General features: G+C 35.9%; 1 protein-coding gene across 2 annotated transcripts in view; it reads right to left on the reverse strand.

Annotated features, from left to right (window-relative positions):
* The window catches only part of SLC25A32 (solute carrier family 25 member 32), a 29,917-nt gene that overhangs the window by 3,372 nt on the left and 6,798 nt on the right, over window positions 1–19,747 (reverse strand). Inside the window, exons 2-7 of one of the 2 annotated variants that reach the window (XM_058275852.2) lie at window positions 15,158–15,308; window positions 14,020–14,105; window positions 12,773–12,933; window positions 10,868–10,981; window positions 10,528–10,673; window positions 8,698–8,779 (exon numbers count right to left, since the gene is read on the reverse strand). In XM_058275852.2, the coding sequence (XP_058131835.1) occupies window positions 8,698–8,779; window positions 10,528–10,673; window positions 10,868–10,981; window positions 12,773–12,933; window positions 14,020–14,105; window positions 15,158–15,308 (740 nt within the window). Of the gene's footprint in view, window positions 1–7,394; window positions 8,780–10,527; window positions 10,674–10,867; window positions 10,982–12,772; window positions 12,934–14,019; window positions 14,106–15,157; window positions 15,309–19,747 lie in introns of those variants that run through there. The other variant, XM_004457577.5, reaches the window with a different exon arrangement.

Consider the following 19,747-nt stretch of genomic DNA (forward strand, 5'->3'; position numbering starts at 1 on the left):
ATGAAAACTGTGGACTATAATTAAAAGTAGTATTTTAATGATTTGTATTAAATCATCTTTGAATGACAGAATTCACCTGTGAAGCCAACTTGTCTTGAGGTTTTCTTTCTTGGGAGGTTTTTGATGACTGTTTCAACCTCTTATGATTTGTTGAGGTCTTCTATTTCTTCTCAGGTCAATGTAGGTTGTTCATGTGTTTCTAGGAATTTTTCCATTTTGTCCTATATTGTTTAGTTTGTTGGCATTCAGTTGTTCATACTATCCTTTTTTACTTTTTTGGGGTCAGTAGTAATGTTACCCCTCATTTCTCTTATTTGCATCTTTTTTTTTTTTTGGTCAGACTAGCTAAAGAGTTTGTCAATTTTGTTGATCTTCTCAAGGAACCAATTTTTAGTTTTGATTCTATTTTTTGTTGTTGTTCTCAATTTCATTTATTCCTGTTCTAATCTTTATTATTTCTTGTCTTCTCCTAGTTTTGGATTACTTTGTTTCTTCCCTAGTTCCTCTGGTGAGCAGTTAGCTCTTTCTTCCTTTTAATGTAGACATTTAGAGCTATAAATTTCCCTGAATACTGTCTTTGCTGCATGTCATAAGTTTTCCCACTGATTGTTCAACCTCTGTACTGTCCTGCATTTTCCAGTCCTCTGCCTTTGATTTCCAGCAACATTCCATTGTAATCAGAAAAATGCTTTATTTCAATCTTTTAAAATTTACTGAGATCTGTATTGTGTCCCAACATGTGGTCTATCCTGGAGAACAATACATGAGCACTTGAGAAGAATGTGTATTCTGCTGTTTTGGGGTGCATTTTTCTGCATATGCGTTAGGTCTAGTTCATTTATCAAATCGTTCATATTCTCTATTTCCATATTGATCTTCTCTTTAGATGTTCCATCTATTGATATGAGCAGTGTATTTAAGTCTCCAGCTAATATTGTAGAGACATCCATTTCTTCTGCCAGTGTTTGCCTCATGTATTTTGGCCCATCCCTTTTAGGTATATACATATTTACTATTGCTATTTCTTCTTGGCAAAGTGCCCGTTTTATTAATATACAATGTTCTTCTTTATCTTTTATAATTATTTTGCATTTAACAACCCCAGCTTTTTTTAGTTATTGCATTGTGGAATATCTTTCTGTCGCCTTTCACTTTCAACCTATTTTTCATTCTTGGGTCAAAGGTGAGTGAGTCTATTGTAAATAGCATATAGCTTTTTAAAAATCCACTCTGCCGGTCTGTGTCTTTTGATTGGGTTTACTCTATTAGCATTCAATGTTGTTACTGTAAAGGTAGTACCTATTTCACCCATTTTATCCTTTTGCTTTACATGTCACATTTTATGTTCATCACCCTTTTTATACTTTTAATTATTTTTACTGAAATCTTCATTTCTGCACTCTTCCAAGCCTCTCCTGTCCTTTCCTTTCAGGATACAGAACTCCTGTTAGTATGTCTTGAAGGGCTAGAAGAGTAATTTGATTGCCATAAAAAGAGAAATTGACCACTAGTGGCTGAGGCTGTCAGATAGAATTCATGAAAGAAGTACATGGGAAGACTGATGAATTTAAGTAAATTGGTGTGGTCCTGGGCTTAAATTGGAAGGATCAATATAAATTCATGGGAAGCGGATGTGGCCCAGTGGTTAGGGCATCCGTCTACTACATGGGAGGTCGGCGGTTCAAACCCCGGGCCTCCTTGACCCGTGTAGAGCTGGCCCATGCACAGTGCTGATGCACACAAGGAGTGCCCTGCCATGCAGGGGTGTCCCTGCATAGGGGAGCCCCACACGCAAGGAGTGCGCCCCGTAAGGAGAGCCGCCTAGTGCAAAAGAAAGTGCAGCCTACCCGAGAATGGTGCCACACACACGGAGAGCTGACACAACAAGACGACACAACAAAAAGAAATACAGATTCCTGTGCCACTGACAACAACAGAAAGCAGACAAAGAAGAACACGCAGCAAATAGACACAGAGAACAGACAACTGGGGTGGGGGGGAAGGGGAAAGAAATAAATAATAAATCTTTAAAATATATATATATAAATTCATGAACTATTTTATCCTAAATAACAACTATTAAACAACAATAACAAAAAAATTTCCTACTTTGTTTACTGAAAAGGCCAAAATACAATCACCAATCCAGTAATGTCCAGATTGTGATTTCTACAAACCATTAAAAGGCTCCTTTGAGAAATGGATGATTTTAGCTCCTGGGCAAGAAATGTACAATGTAAGCCTGGAATACCTAGTTTTACTGGAAAACAAGGTAACAATAAAAGATAAAAGGATACAAGAACCAACTTAAATTGTTTCTAAGAACCAAAAAGGAGTGCAGGGGAATAGATATAGCTCAAGTGGTTGAGGGCCTTATTTCCACGTACAAGTTCTCGGGTTCAATCTTTGGTACTTCCTAAAAACAAACAGATTAGAAAACCACCTCTGTTTGGGAAATGGATGTAGCTCAAGTGGTAGAGCACCTACTTCCCATGTATGAGGTCCTCAATTAAATTTTAAAAAGTGCAATGTCAGTGTCAAAGAAGATACTGTATTAATAACAGGGGAGTTATAGAAAACATATATCAAATGCAAATGTACACTATAGGCCATAATTAGTGGTAATTGTCTCATGATGTTCTCTCATAATATGTAACAAATGGTTGACAAAAATGTAACGTGTTGGTAGAGGGGTGTTGCATGTGAATTCTTCACATTCTACACGATTGATTTGTAAGTTTACAACTCCTCTAGTAAAATATATATATATTTAAAAAGGAATGCAATGTTTGAAACCTGTAACATTTTTAAATGCATGAGTTCATAAAGATATTAAAATATTTATTGGCTAACTTAGAGGATGCTAGCAAAACAACTTATTTTGAAAATGGGCAAATAAAAAGAAACATTTATTGTTTTTCCTATATCAACTTTTATCTTTGGGTAGCCAAATTGTTGAAGGGAAATTTCTCTTTATACAAGTATATGTAATATAGTATTATGCATTTTATAGTAAGATATTTATATGGGTAATAAACTTACAATGAATGATTAAATTATCACCCCCTTGCAACCCTAATAAATGCTGTATTATGGGATCTACCAATGATTATCAATAGCTGATAACATTCCAAAAAGAAAGTCAGGAAACAGACATCCTGATGAAAGTACCTAACACCCAGCAAGAAGTAGTTTTGCCAAGAAATAATTAAATCTGGATCTGATTAAGCCTCCAGTTCAAACCAATAGTTTTTAGGAAATACAGGGGATAGAGGAACATGGTATTTAACACCACAGGGATATAATCAGCAAATCTAGATGGTGGGAAACTCTAAAGAAAATTTTGTTTAAAAAATAAGTGGAAAGAAAAGAGAAAGTAAGAGAGAGAGTTTTTTAATTAGGAGACCTCAGACCGGATCAATCAGTTGCAATGTTTGGAATTTATTTGGTGCTGATTCAAGCAAACTACAAACACAAACAAAAACAAAACCTTTTTGAGATAGTTGAGGGCATGTGAACATTGACCAGATATTTGATGAAAGAATTATTTTTTAGGTATAATGTATTGTGGTTATTTTTTAATACTGTTTATCTTTTAAAGAAATTGAACTATTTAAGTATATGATGTCTGGAATTAGCTTCAAAATAACCTGGAAAGGGAAGTGGGTGGGGAGGTCTAGCGGAAATAATAGTGACCATAGGTAGAAATTAGCCAAGATGGGTAAAATTTTGACAAATGGGGACAGGATTTGAGGACATTCTGGGTGACAGCAAGAACATGTTAAACTGTGAGTTAGGAAAGATATGATTTTCAGAGAACAGTTAAGTTGAAGCTCAAGGCATGTATGTAGGAATATTAACAGTAAGAGACAAAGCTGGAAAAGGAAGTTGGGAAAATACTTTGGAGCACATGAATACCAGGGCTATCTGGAGAGACAAGGAAAGCTCCTGATATCTGGAGGCACGAGAACCTCATAACAAAAATTCACTCTGACAACTAAGTGAAAAAAGTTAGAAGTGCAAAGACTGGAAGAAGGTTGGGTCAAAAGGTTATTGCGATGCTGTACGCTTTGGTGGTGACCAAAGGAATGAAAAAGAGTTGAAAAACTCCAAAAGAGAATCAAAAGGACTCCCAACTGCATATGGAAAAATGGACAAAAGGAGAAGCAAATATAACTGGGACACTGGGAGAAAAAATATAGGGAAGTTAGGAGAGTTGGGGACAAGATGTTTAGGCTTTCAATATGTTGTTTGCATTAGTACTAGGACATTCTAGCAGAGCTTCCTAACAGGCAGTTGGAAACAAATGTCTGGAGCTCAGAAGAAAGTTTGGGGATGGAATAGATATTTTCAAGTTTATAACATAAAAGTAACAGCTAAATCCATGAGAACAGAAAAGACCAGACTGCAAAGAAAGTGGAGGGAAAGAGAGAGTGCAAGACAGGAAGTTTCTGGATAGAAATAAAGGAATCCAAAGAGTACAGTATCACACAGTCAATGATATACACTGTATAAATGTTGAAGAGGTTGAAGACTGAGACAAAATCAGTGGTGTGCTAGAGTTGGTTGGTATCAGCTAACAAATGCTGATTGGATGCATTATCTTTACAACTCCACATTCAGTGACATAATGCCAGTGGCTCAATATAGCCAGTGATAGACTCAATTACTCTTGGGACTCTGTGTCCTCTGATTTGGAGAGAATGAGAACTTATAAGGATAGTTGCATCTTGCCAGGCAGAAACAAAGAGTTAGTTGATTTGTACAAATTCACTTCCTCTAATTCATGACACTAAATTAATTTTAAGTAGCTCTTAGAATTACATAAAATCTCATTCAGGAAATAGTAAATAGAGAATCTGTGTAAGATTCTCTGAAAAATGTTTAGAGTCACTACGGCCAACTTTGGTAACTGGACCAACATGAAACCATTTATAAAGAGATGGTACATGCAGATTAGTTCTGCTTATCAGGGCACACACCTGGGAGAGCTGAGGTCAATTCCCTATAAACCACAAAAGCTGAGAATGGAAGGAATGAGACAGGCTTCTAAAAGAAATTCTGGCTACTATTCCAAGAAGAAAGAGAAATGGATACTGGATAGCCAACAACAGCTATTCATTACAGGTGCTTCCAAAGTGATTTCCTATTTACTCCTTGAGAAAGAAATTTAAGACTTTTAAATAACTCAAAACATGACATATTTTTAGCATGTTACCTAACACATTTTTAGAAAACAGGTGTAAAGTTTACATAAGTTATTTCACAGTGTTGTACTTCTTTAAGTGATTTTATAATTGCTAAGGAGATCTAGCTAGGAGTGGTAATAACACATACTTTATCTAGAGAATTTTATATTCAAGAAAAGTATCCAAATTCAAAAGAAAATACTAACTTTGATGACTCATGAACTAAAACATGCTTCTTTAACTGATGATGTCCCTCTTTTAGTGTAGTGTTTTTTAAAAAAACATGACTTTTCTAGGTATTCTTAGAAAATCACATACTGAAATACAACAGCTTTCAAGGGCATGATACCCATACCTCCACCTCTGGCCCAGTTCTACCCTATGTTCTCTAGTGCAAGCTCCAGCAAACTGTTTTCGGTGGTTTTTTTTGGCATGTATCATTTTTATTTTCCTTTTCAACAATTCTCCCTACAATCATATTCTGGTTTTCCTTTTGCCAACCTCCCTCACTCCCACCCTCCCTTACACTCACTTTTCCAAACTAAAATTCTTTACCTTTCATTTATAAGCCCAAATCCAGAAGAGCCTAGAATGAAATGAATACTTGCAGTTCACCCCACCTCCTTAGTTGTAAGATGTTTCACCTGTGCTTTCTTTGTCCCACAATTTCCTTGAAGTACTCTTCGGAATACCTTCTTTCAAAGCCCAGATAAAAAATCCCCCCCTCCCCTTCCCCAATTCTTCTCTAGTTCCACACCATAAATAACTACCTCCAACTCCATCAACCAGATCCAAGCTACCACCAACTCCTGATTAGATCTGTCAAAGCTTCTTAACTAGTATCCCTACTTCCTGCCATTCTCCTAATGATTTCTACATATAACCACCAAATTTTCTCATAATCTAAACTTCTTACTCATGGCCTACAAAGTCCAACAAGATTTGGACTCTGCTAATGCTTTTTGTTCCAGAAACTGTGCTAAGGATTTTACTTGGACTGATATAATCCTGTTAATAATCCAGCTGCTTCAGGTGTTAACAGCTAATAGTGTACAACTGTCACCTCTCCTTCCCCACCTCCACAGCCAGTAGCCAATGACTGACCTATGTCCTATGTAGGAACATAATAGCCTCGCCTCCTTCTCTCTGGGCAGGACCACCTCTGTAGTGCATTTCGTGCTGCAGAGTAGAGTGCCCTGTAGGATCAGGCTGAGGCTGCAATTGTCCTGAAACCTCTTCCACCCCTGCCCTATCCTGTTTTTTTTTTAAAACTCCATTACAGATTTCTCCTAAGTGCACTTCCTTAATAAATTACTTGCCCAAGAATCTTCATCTCATGTATTGCTTCAAAGGAACTGATCTAAGACACCATTTTTCAGAAGGGAAAAGCTGAGACAAAGAGGGGTAAAGTGATTTGCCGAAGGTCAGACTGCAATTGGAAAAGCCGAAATTTAAAACCAGCCAGTCCTGCCTGGACCCACCCTCTTTACCATTATACATAGTCCATCTCCTCTCAGTCAGTCCGCTCTCATTCTCCTCTAAAAATAAAGGAATATTTTTCCTTTAGCTGTTTGTGGCTTGCTTCTTCACTGCTTTCAAAATGTTTAAAGTATTACCTGTTCAAACAGGCTTTTCCTGACCCCAATTATCCTATCTATAATAGCAACATTATCTAACTCTGCTTTCATTTTATTTATATCATTTAACAACTGAAATTATATTATGGAAATATTGTTTGCTGTCTGTCACTCACAATAAACAAAAATCCCACAAAGACAGGAATGCAGTCTGGCTTATTTACTGCTCTATTCTCAGGTGGAAACATACCTTGCACAGTGAAGGAGCTCATTTGTGAAATGAATTCTTTTTTTCTCAGAACTCCTACAGGGCTTTGTACAAATCTTGCATGTTCTTAATCTAGAACTGCAGCTACTTACTGTATATTTTATTTACTCTGCTAGCTTGCATGCTCTCAGGACAGTAATGATACATTTTCTTAATGTGGGGGGGGGTACGTGGGAGCATTCAAATAACGGTGTTATTTCTAAAACTCCAAATATCAACTGCACCATGTCATTCCATATGGGGACCAATATACGGTTTCACAGGATTACAGCATAATTCAGAAGTATGAAAAACACATCATATTTAATTTATAAAGCAGTCCTATGCACATTACACAAGATTATAGGAAATATAATTCAGTACTTGTTAATTGATTTTTATTTAAAAAATACTGTTTTCAAAATATAAAAAATAGACTTATTTTCAAAGAACCACTTAAATATGGCTTTGAAAACCACAATATTTATTTACAACAAATAGATGGTAGTGCAACAGCATTTGTAGATGTTTATGATAAATAAAAATGTAATTATTATTCTGGCATCCTTTTGAATTAGGCCTTTAAGCTCACAGATATCTACAACGATTCATGAAAGTAAAATCAATTTTGTCCATTAATGTAATCTAAACATGAATTTGAGCAACCAATGTAGATTGGCCATTTATTTAAGTTCTGGACCCATATATCCCAAAGTTAAGTGAGTAATACTCTATTCTACAGAGGGTCTGTTTCTCATTTCTATACAATTTGCCAACAAACATACCCCAAACATTTCAGCATCTGGATAAGGGTATCTATTTAGTACCTCCAACAAGTGATTATGGCCATATGAGCTAAATACTAAGATAGCTGGATGCTAGAAGTTCAGATTTTATACATTTAAAATACACTGTGTCTATGCCAAAAACAAGAACTGGATCCAGGATTTCATTTTAAATTATAGAAGGAGCCTCTGAAAAAATTAAACATTATTAATGGAATGACAACAGATATTAGATATTTCTCAACTTAAGAGAAGTACATAACTTCTCAATTTTCTCTAGTTAGTGACTTCAAATTGAATTAAAAGTAAAACACATTTATAGTGGATTCTTTCTTATCAAAATATCTCAATCGAAAACTGTCTGGATTTGGGCAACACCTTTTTCAGAAATCACGAAAGTTTAATTTACCCTTGAAACATACAACGACATTCTTATAAGAAGCCGTCTTCTTACTATTGCACAGAGGTCAATTTAAAAACCAATCCAGGCAAATGAGTTTAGAAAAAGCAGCAAATGCATCTAAGTCCATGTAGCAAATGTTGCAAAGCAGCTTCTACCTGAACAATGAAATGGACAAATTTATGAAGCTCTACACTTAATGTCTGTTTTAACATTGTGTTGATGGCAGCCATTTCAGGCAGAGGTAGCCAAGCCCCATACATATGGGAAGGCAAAAAGCAGAAAACATTGCAAAAACTTAGCAGTTCTTCGAATTCTTCTAACGATTATAGACCAATTTCAATTACGAGCCATGTATTCTTGCAGTATTCTGAGTTTTACATTTTAAACACAAAGAAGCATGTTGCTGTCTTGGGCAAATATACTGGAATTCTCTTCTTTTAGCCTACTTTCTTATTTCTCTAAGTTCAACTAAAAAGTGCAAGACATTTTCATATACCGCAAAGGTAATACAGCAAGCTGGAGTCACTCTAATCAAATTGGGGGCAATTCCTTTGTAAAATCCATTGATGCCTTCTCTCCTGTAGAGGGAAAAACAAATAAATGCTTAATTTCCTAAATAGCTAGTCTGAAAATACAGATGTTAACTGATACAGAGCATGGACTAAGCAATCAAACCTCACGGTGATTTATGTCCATGTTTCCAGTGTTCTGAGGTAATGTAGTTTATGAGACATTTGGAGGGGCTTAACATTCCTTTTGTGGACTGATTGAGGAGGAGAGGACAAGGACACCTCAGAACTGCAAAGTGCTTCCTGAGACCTTCCACTCCCTTCTGGCTCAGCGCTGACCCTTAGGAGAGCAGTGCAGGTACCTGAGGATTATTTAAGAGGCTCTGATGCCACCTGTGTTTGTCCCCTGATCCAACCACAGCAGGCCTGGTGTAGCCTCCCAACTGGATAAAGTGAAAAGAGAAAAATGCAGAAGGAGTCCAGCTCAATGTACTGTCCCATCCCTGGCTGCTTATCAGCTGTCTCAGGAAATCTGAGTTTTCCTAGCTACATCTGGAACTCTGGCTGGCATTATGGGAAATAAGATTCTACCACTCTGGAAAATTTATGCCTGCTGGCTTAATTGTGGGTGCCAGTATGCTGATGGTCTCTAAACTTGGAATTAGTATACTCAATAGACCCCATCAATAATACTCACATCTCAGCATGGACTCATAATGAAGAATTAAAAATCTCCAAATTCCCACTATTTTTTAATGTATTTAGTGAAGTAAGTGCAGCATTTTTATATATTCTGACATTTTACTAAAAACAAAACCAAAAATTGACATTGAACTTTGTGGAAGAAAAAAAATCATTCTTCATCATTACAACCGTACAGAGGTGGCAAGTATATAACACAAGAACTTATTATTATTATACTCTCATACAATTTGGTTCTTGTATATTGACGTTAGTTGTTCTTTCTGTATCTAGAGGCAAAATCTCAAGGGGTAAAATGTTAGATGTCAACGTTGGAGAACCTGAAACCCCGTGTCCTACTCAGATGAAGTGTTAAAACGACTTATAAGATTTAGGATATCTGTTGTTTTACTCATCTTAGAGCAAAAACCTAACTTTAAACATATGAATATACAGAAGTTTTAACTCTGATCTAATGTAGGCATTAAAAATCTCATGGCTTACATAATGCTAGATAATACTAAATATAACAACACAAAGAAATAAAACCTTATTTCCATAAATGTCTAGGAATTTGTCACTTAGGTTCTCAATAAATATTTTCTGAATTGAACTAAGTCTTAACATTCTAAATATTCCACTTGGGGCTTTAGAATAAAAGGAAAATATAGGGATGTCTACCCATAACAGGTTAACTATTCCCAGCATCTCATCCAAACATGAAAACAAGTATTTGCAAAAGTTATGATGCCATTGGCAGGTGTGGGACCTTCTCAAATGTATCAAACTAGGTTTTTTACCTAGTTTACCAATATATAGGCTTTTTACCTATATTCAATGTCATTCAAATATTTTATAATACCTAAATCTTGTTTTATTAGTTTTCAAAATACTTTCACAGACCACATTCAACCATTAAAACAACCCGTAAGCTTTGATACTCTTTTACAAATGAAAAATCAAGCCTCAGCACGATTAGTCCATGGTCCCAGATACAATAAATGGGAAAGCAAGAACCACCAGGCACCTTTGCATCATAGCACACTGGCCTTTGTTATTAAACTAATATAAACTGGACAGTCTAAGATGTACAAGGTCCTTCTTAAGACCGATTTGGATAGACCTCATGATCTCACCTCCATGTCCTTGTGATTACATCAAATACACCTTTGTAAAAAACATGTTGATCTTGAAGACGAGCTCTCACAACTTGATATGGGTATGTTGCTGATACAGCAAATATCTTGGATAGTGCTGCAACAGATATATATTCCACTGTGCTCTAAAATGACAACATAAAGCATTTATGTTTTTCTTTAGTCAGGATTTCTTTAAAAATATAGAAGTGAAAATTATATAAGAAAACTTTTGAGTCAGTACTCATAATCATACAATACTACCAAAGCAAGCATGACAAAATTTCTACATATAAAATGCCCATAAAATAAATGATATTTTTTTCAAGAATCATCTTACCAACTGGGCTTCTGGTAATCTATTGATATGCTGGTTGTACTTCAACTTCAGTAATTCATATGCCATAAACTGAAGGGCCCCATGTGAGGTTCCAAATAGCCCAGGAATAAATCCCTAAAAGGGAACCATTAAAGGAAAACAAAACAAAGATAAAAAATAAACACTTTCTAAGAAAAACATATTTATGTAAAATTATTTTCTCTTTCCTCACAGTATAGTAACTTAAGCAAATTCATTTATTAATTTGTGTACAAATCATATTTTGTATATGAGTTAAAGTATTCTATTTTATTTTTTAAGTTAAGATTTGGGATTTCATTTATCAGTTAAATATAACTAATTTTAAATCAGTTAAATATAATTAGTTTTTCCTTAAACAGGATATATATAAACATAAAGAATATCAGTCAGGGAAACGGACTTGGCCCAGTGGTTAGGGCGTCCGTCTACCACATGGGAGGTCTGCAGTTCAAACCCGGGGCCTCCTTGACCCATGTGCAGCTGGCCCATGCGCGGTGCTGATGCACGCAAGCAGTGCCATGCCATGCAGTGGTGTTCCCCACGTAGGGGAGCCCCACGTGCAAGGAGTGCACCCCGTAAGGAGAGCTGCCCAGCGCAAAGAAGGTGCAGCCTGCCTAGGAATGGCGCCACCCACACGGAGAGCTGATACAACATGATGACATGACAAAAGGATATACAGATTCCCGTGCCACTGACAACAGAAGCGGACAAAGAAACAAGGCGCAGCAAATATACACAGAGAAGAGACAACCGGGGTGGGGGGAGGAGGGGAGAGAAATAAATCTAAAAAAAAAAAAGATCAGTCAGAAAAACTGAACCTGAAATAGCTCTGAAATAGAAAACATGACTGCATTTTTAAAAGTATATCTGCCATTAACAGTATGACCAACTACGAATAAATTTTAAATCTCTCCCATCCTTAGTTTCATTACCTATAAAATGAGGATGTTGAACTGTATGACCTATACTAGGAAAACTCTGACATGAAACAAAATGACAACTTCAACTTAAGTGGGCCTCTTTGTTCACTAATGCCTAAAATGTCCATTTACGCCATCAAGAACTGGGGTATGAGTAGGAGGTTAACTTCTGGAAAGTTAAGGGAATAGTAATTCCATGGCATATAATCTAAAAGAATAAAATGATAAGTGATAAGAAAAAACAAAGAATTGATTGGTATATTTCCAATACTTCTGCTCATAGATCAGTAATTCCTAACACTTTAAACTATGTATGGCTTTGAAAAAGTTTTTATGGCAGTAAGCAGAAGGTGGGGGTAGGAGGTGGACAAGGAGGAAATGGGTAAAGAAAAAAAGAGTTATAAAGATCAGAAAAGAGAGCTTCCTGCTACTAGGAAGAAATTTCAAAAATACTACAACAGGCAAAGGGTTGTTTTTTTGTTATCGTTTTTTAATTCACTTAAGATTTGGCCAAAATATATTCCCTTGAGGAAGACTAGAGTTGTTATACAATTGGTACACTGACCATGAGGTCAATAAAATTTCCTAAGATCCTGTTAGACCCACTGATCTCTTCTCCCTACTATGTTATCCTAAGTTCCCAAGACACCATAACTTCCAGAGAGGGGAACAGGAGATATATGACCTGGCGTATGACCTAGTGAGAAGTAGTTGATAAAGTTTTAGATAGTTCTCTCCAGACCCACCAGTGTCATGATGATACATCCTGTGGTAATGAGGATAAACAGCTTAAAGTACAATTTCAATATTGTAAACCAGATTTCCACTTTTGTTCAATTGTTTCTTGCTTACAGGTTTGCTTCTTTTAAGGACTGACTATAGGTCATTCTAATTCAGCCAAGAGGGATAATAGAAGTGACAATTTTCAGTTACTTAAAATAGGAGATTGAAAATAATTTATTACCTTATATAATCCACGCACACCTTCATACTTATATATTTTCAATAGTGTATTAAACATTCCTTTATACTGTCGCTGTGGAGAGTTAACAGCACCATCATATTGTAACATAAGGCGAGTTTTTGCTACCCATAATGGGTTTGTAATGCAGAGGGTCATGGCTCCTAAAATCAGATTTAAATAATATTACTTATGACAATATAAATTAACTACAGTCCATTTAAATAAAGAATGGGATCACACAGGGACCGTACATAAAACAGTGAGTTATACGTAGTTGCTGAGGCAGTCTTAGGGTTGAAGGGTAGACATAGATTTTGGAGGTAATAAATAGTTCCTCATGCAGTTAGTGAAAGGTAAGATAAAAGGGAGATGGAAATATGAAATATTTTCCCTTTGAGGTATGAGGACAGAAAAGAGTTCTAGGTCCTAAGCAATATGGCCTAAAGTACAGAATAGATGGAAATTCTGGGAAACAGACTATAGAGAGATACAAATACTTAGGAATAGGAGATAATATAAACCAGAGAGGTTAGAGATTGAGAGAAGAGGATTAGGAATCCAACATCTGCACACATATATCCATCCCAACTTTATCACAATCTTCCTCAAATTCATTCCAAGAAACCCTTACTCTTCAAAACTAAATAATTACATAATATAATAATTACATAGCATAACACTTCACATTGTTCATAGAAAGTTACAATTAAAAAAAAAATCATCTGGCTAAGTGTCTTGTTTGCTGAGTTTTCTAAGTTTTCATTTATTCAACAATATTTATTGAGTCCTGTTGTGATCCAGTCTTTGCTGGTGGGTAGGTATTCAAAAGTAAGTAAAACAGTTTCTGCCTTAAAGAACTCAGAATCAGTAAACATTAAGAAATCAAGGTATGCAATGTATCAAAGTAGGAGTTATAAAGACTTATGATCTTACTCTATTTTCCCCCCTCCAGATATTATGCATACATGAGGCAATTTAATAAGGCTACTACATTGTAAAATTCGAAAACTGAAATTATACTTTAAATGAATTCATAACTTTGCTAAATTTTACCAACCTTTGTGGTAAGTAAAATTCCTGCATTCTACTCAGAGAAATAAATAGAAACATCTGCTTTCTAAGAAATTTCACATGATAATCAATTAATACAGTTAGACAGGTGTTTAACTCTGGTGTTTAAAAAAATAAAAAGGAAAATAAAATCAAAGGCAAAAATAAAATAAGGTTGGACGCATACACTGCCTTACCAGCTTCAGCAGCTGAGAAGAGGTATTCTGTTGCCTCTAACCGTTCAGTTTTTCCTTCTGTCTTATACGATTTGATAGCATTATAACTAAAAGAATTAAACATGAACAATTCGATAAGTATTTTAGGTGCCATAAACTTCTAGTCTGTTTGAAAGTTTACATAACTCAACAACAGGATCTCAGGAGTAAAAAGTCAATGCCTAATGCAAGCACAAAATGAGACCCATTTCAAGAACAGATCTGCTGAAATGACTTACTGTAAGATATCATCACCCCACCCCTCAAAAATTAATGTCTAGCAATACATACGTAAAATATTTTAATCATACACTCAAAAATAGGGAAACAACAGAAAGGAAAACTTGAGGAAGGGGTACAGACAAAGCAAAAAGGGAAACAAAATGAAAAGAACGAAAAAGGCATCTAACGTTTACTGAGCACTTACGTCCAGTTATTACATATGGCATTCTGAAAGAAGATAAACGTGGTATGGATCCTTTCTTAACACAATACTAAAAAGGACTATAAGAGGCATACAAACAATTATAAAAATATTGTATTCTTTACTCCCAAAATGAAATTTATAGGATTCTTTTTAGACAATGGTGTCAAGCTCCTCTTTACGCTGCAACATTTTGCACAGAATAAATGCAAGTAAATGCCATATTGACTGATTTTTCTTTCTATTCTATGTTGATTATTGATAGAAAGAGTACTGATATGGCCAAACACCTCAGAAATAGTGAAGGAGCTCTACAGGGACATTTTGAATTATCTCAAGTTAGCTGCATTTCAAATGGTCTTAACTAGAATAAAAAGCTCTAATATGTGAGAATTCTGCTTACAAACATAACTAGTTAAACATTTTACCTTCTGAGTTCACTTCATAGAAATGGCTTCTATGAGAGTATTTCTCCTTCTCATCCTTTTTCCTACTAAGAATTTTCTTCTGGACAAAGTATCTCTGGTAATAGCTGACAGAGAATGGAACTACAAGCCTTTTTGCTCTTTCTAACTCTTCCAATTCAGAGAAACTGATTAAATGAATCAACTTGCTTTATCAACTGAAATGTAAAAATTTACTAAAAACAAAAATTCGTTTTTATTTAATACTGCAAAACTTTCCAGGTTTACTCACAAGAAAAAGTAGAGTCCCCATGATAAACCTGCACCCCACACATTTGGGGTTACTCCTTGGTAAAGTCCCCGAAGTCCATCAAGTTTCCAAATGGTAGTCAAGCAATGCAAAATTCCTTTATATTTTGGTCTCAGTTCCAAACCATCACTCACTGCATTAAAAAATACACAAAGTTAGGTAAGAGCAAAGTTCTAGCTCTGACTTACATATAAAAAATGAGGGAAATGGACTTGGTCCAGTGGTTAGGGCATCCGTCTACCACATGGGAGGTCCGTGGTTTAAACCCCGGGCCTCCTTGACCCGTGGAGCTGGCCCATGCGCAGCGCTGATGCGTGCAAGGAGTGCTACCCCACGCAGGGGTGTCCCCCGCGTAGGGGAGCCCCACACGCAAGGAGTGCACCCGTAAGGAGAGCCGCCCAGCGCGAAAGAAAGTGCAGCCCATGTCCAGGAATGGCGCTGCCCACGCTCCCCGTGCCATGAGCGGACAAAGAAACAAGATGCAGCAAAAAGACAGAGAACAGACAACCGGGGGAGGGGGGGAATTAAATAAGTAAATAAATCTTTTAAAAAAAAAAATGATATCACACAATCAGTTATATAAATGAGATAAATTCAGAAGAAATATCTTTTAGATAAATTTACTTTCCAGGATTAATTTTTAAAATTAACACATACATGAATTTATCTATGTTTATTGAGGGCATATTACACTCAAGTAAAATTGTAGGAAGTGCAAGTTCAACTCTTAAGTAATCCAAAAGCCTCTTGGGTAAATAGATTTCAACACTTAGTTCTTTTGTTATAGACATCCAAAATTAATTTTTACTGTATTTTAATGTCAGTTGCAGATACTAAGCATCTAGAATGTTTCTAGGATGAAAATTGCTGGGATATCAGCAATTAAAATAAAAACTTTCTGCTTTACTTTGTTTTATTATAAAAGTAACATGTCACCTTTGTGTACTTTTTAATCCTGTAACTTTGTATTGTTGAATTATCTTTATCGTTCTCACCCTACAACCACCCACTCCTGATACCATTCCCTACAGATAACTACTGTTCACTATATGGAATGTCTCATGCCAGTCCTTTTTGGAAGCATACCCAAACATATGCAAAAATATAATAGATGTGTGTTGCAGAAGATGGTGTTAAAAAATAATTATGTACTTGTTATTCTTAATATAATCCGACATCTACCTACCTATCTCAGTCGTTTTAAATATTTACAGTATTTCATATAAAGATGTATTGTAATTTCTTTAAGCATTTCTCTCAAGATTATTTGTACTTTTGCCACAGAAAGTGATACAGCAAACATCCTTCCTTGTGCATCTTTGTATACTTGGGTCACAGTATTTGCACTATAACCTACATCCATAGGATATATTCTTAGAAATGGAACTAGGTCAAAGGATAACTGCATTTAAAATTTTCGTATTTAATAGATACATACTTCTCACCTTCTAAAAAGGCATAAGTGCTTATTTCTCTACACCCAAATTGAAAAATGGTGTCAAAAGTTGCAGCTGTATGTTTCACTTGAACACATCCAAAATTAAACTAGTTGTTTCCTCCATTCCTGCCAAAGATAATTTTGCTCTAGTGTCTCATACAGCTTTAAAAAATGGTGCTACCATCTACACAGACGCTTCAGCGAGAAACCTGGGGACCATGCATGAACCCTTTTCCCTTTCTACCCCCTTTCACCAATTTACAAGTCTTTTGAATTCTATATCATAAATCTCTCTTGGACCTGTCCATGTCACTTAGTTCCCACTGCCATTATCCTACTTCAGGATACCACCATTTTTCAACTAGCAAAGGCATTTTAACCATTAACCAGTCTTCTTGCCTTTTTTTGCTGCTAAGCTCCTGGTCTTTTCCCTCACCCTTTATTGCACTGCATGTAATCTTTATAAAACACACATTTTGACAGGCCACTCTCTTACTTAAAACTATTCTATAGTCCATATGATAAAGAACATATTCTTTAGCATATAAGACCGTCTGTTACTCACTCAAGAGTCCATCTCCCCTCTATACACTACTTTTGCAATCAATGATGCTGCTATATTGTACTTACTGCATAGGGCCTGGCTCATGAAGGAATAAACTTTAAAATATTTGATGAAAATTGCGAGAATATTCAGCTTTCAGTTCTTATACTGTCTGTGGCCTTAAACATTTTGCACAGGCTATTCCATCTGATAGGAACATTGTCTTCTCACACATGCCCACTCCTCTGCTAACTCTGATTTCCATTTCAGGTCTCAGTTTAATAACCATTTCCTTTGGGGATTCTTTCCTTATCCCCTAGATGAGATCAAGTTTCTCTGCTCCCATGGCATTTCCCTATCAAAACAAAACACTACTGTAATTATTCAGTGTTTTTTGTTAAATTATTCTGACTTCCTAGCAGGGACATGCTTCGTGAGGGCAGAGACTACTTCACTGCAATATTTCTATTTCTCTCATAGTACTTGTTATATTGCAAACTATCAGTATACATTTGTTCAATTAATAGATTGTAAAGATCTCTCGTTTCCTTTCCAGATCCACTCTCTACCCCTCTCTATCATGCTCTGCCCCAGAAACCTGACCTTGCCTTCCAGATCAGTGCCTTCCTAGGAGGTTGCCTTGGGCTGCTTACCCCCTCTACCGAAGATAATAGCTTCTCTCAAAGTAACCCTCCCTCCATGACTCTCTTCCCTTGTCCTTTGTCCCTAGGAGTGGCAAAAACGCAGGCTGTTTCTAGCTCCAAGATGCATCAGTCCATGTAGGGCTCATGTCTTCTCTAGAACCTGCTCAGACCTTTACAAACAGTCTTTATTAGCCATCCCCATGCCTTCAGAATTATCCTATTTTGAGTGTGCCTTCTGTTAACCTGGAATGAAAAAGAATGCCAAATTTATACATTGATTATGTCTTTACAAAATTGATATTGTACTATATATAAATTCGTATACTTGAAAGTATCCTGTGAACATTGTCTTTATTATTAAATAGACTTCAAGAACAGTATTTTTTAAAAATGATGTGATGGTGTTTCATCTCATGGATATCCTATCATTCATATAACCATTCTGCCATTGATTCGTGAACTCATTTTTTGCTATTATGAAAGTGCTCTAAAGAATATTTTGTACAACAATTTGTGTGAATTCTTATTATTTACTCAGAATCAGGTAATAGAAAGGGAATTAACATGGGCCAAAGGGTGTAGATTTAAGGTTACAAATACATCTTGAAACTATCTTCCAGAAAGTTTATACTAATTACAGTCCCACTGGCCATATACAAGCATGCTCAGTTCACTGCCTCTTTGCTAATAAAATATTGTATATAATGGAGCATGGCAAAGAAGAATCACTATTTACCATTGCCAGGCAAAGGAGGAATAATTTCTTTCATCATTAGCTTGACAACGTACAGTATCAAATGAGATTAAAAGTATACTAGGCTTTGTCAGAAGACCTGGGTTTGAAATCGAATTTCCCTAATTAGCTACATGGCTTTAACTTTTCTGAATTTCTCCATCATCATTTACAAAATGGGGCTAAACATCACCTGCTTCAGTGTTGTAGTGATATTTATACAAGAAAATATGTGTAAAAGCAGTTAGCAAAGTGACTAGCTCTTGAGGAATGTTTTGCTGTGTATGCTATAATATTTCTGATGCTTCCCTTGTGTTTTATAGCTCTTATCCTCCAGTGTAAATCTAATCTTCTAAGCAGCTTTCCATTTTCCTCTCAATAATAAGCTTATAACACAATTTATCTCTTGAAGTAAAAAACAAAACAAACCACAAAAATACCATGGTTGCTTGCTTTTCATGACTAACTGACTAAAGGCATGAATCAATTACTTCTTTATTGTTTTGAGAAATCACCTAACCCTTATAGTACTAAATATCTCAATTAACAGGTAACAATATCCTATACCCTGTTCAGGTACTTTCTTTTATAATCCTTAGTGTTACTATTTTATTTACTTTGTCATATAGGATCAAACTCTTCTGCCTGCTTTTGCCAGGGCTGCTATAACCAACCCCAAAGACCAATTGGATTAAACAACAGTAATTCATTGACTCAGTTTTGGTGGCTAGAAGTCCAAAATGAAGCTGTCAGCAGGCCATCCTTCCTCTCTGAAATCTGAAGATTTCTCATAGTGGCTTGTTGGCAATCCTTAACTCAATCTCTGCCTCCACCACAAGGCAATCTGTCTTTCTCCTCAGTCGCCTGTGTCTCTACGTTTCCTATCCTTAGGTAGCGCTCTAGTAATATTGGATTAAGGCCCACATTGATTAAGTTTGGCCTCACCTTACCTAATAACATCTTCAAAGGTTATATTTATTAATGGGTTCACATCCACAGGACTAGGTGCTAGGATTTGAATGACTTTGTAGGGGACATTACTCAACCTATAACACCTTCATTTTGAAAAATATCTCTACACAGATATTTTATTTTAAAAACATAAGGAACACTTTATTGACTCTTTACCATTAAGTAAAAGGGAATCACAGATTCAAGTGGGGCACAAACCCTGATCCTAAGGGAGACATAATCTTTGGGACAAACGAGACAT

This window comes from Dasypus novemcinctus, chromosome 14 (assembly GCF_030445035.2).
Source record: "Dasypus novemcinctus isolate mDasNov1 chromosome 14, mDasNov1.1.hap2, whole genome shotgun sequence".
NCBI classification, from domain to species: domain Eukaryota; kingdom Metazoa; phylum Chordata; class Mammalia; order Cingulata; family Dasypodidae; genus Dasypus; species Dasypus novemcinctus.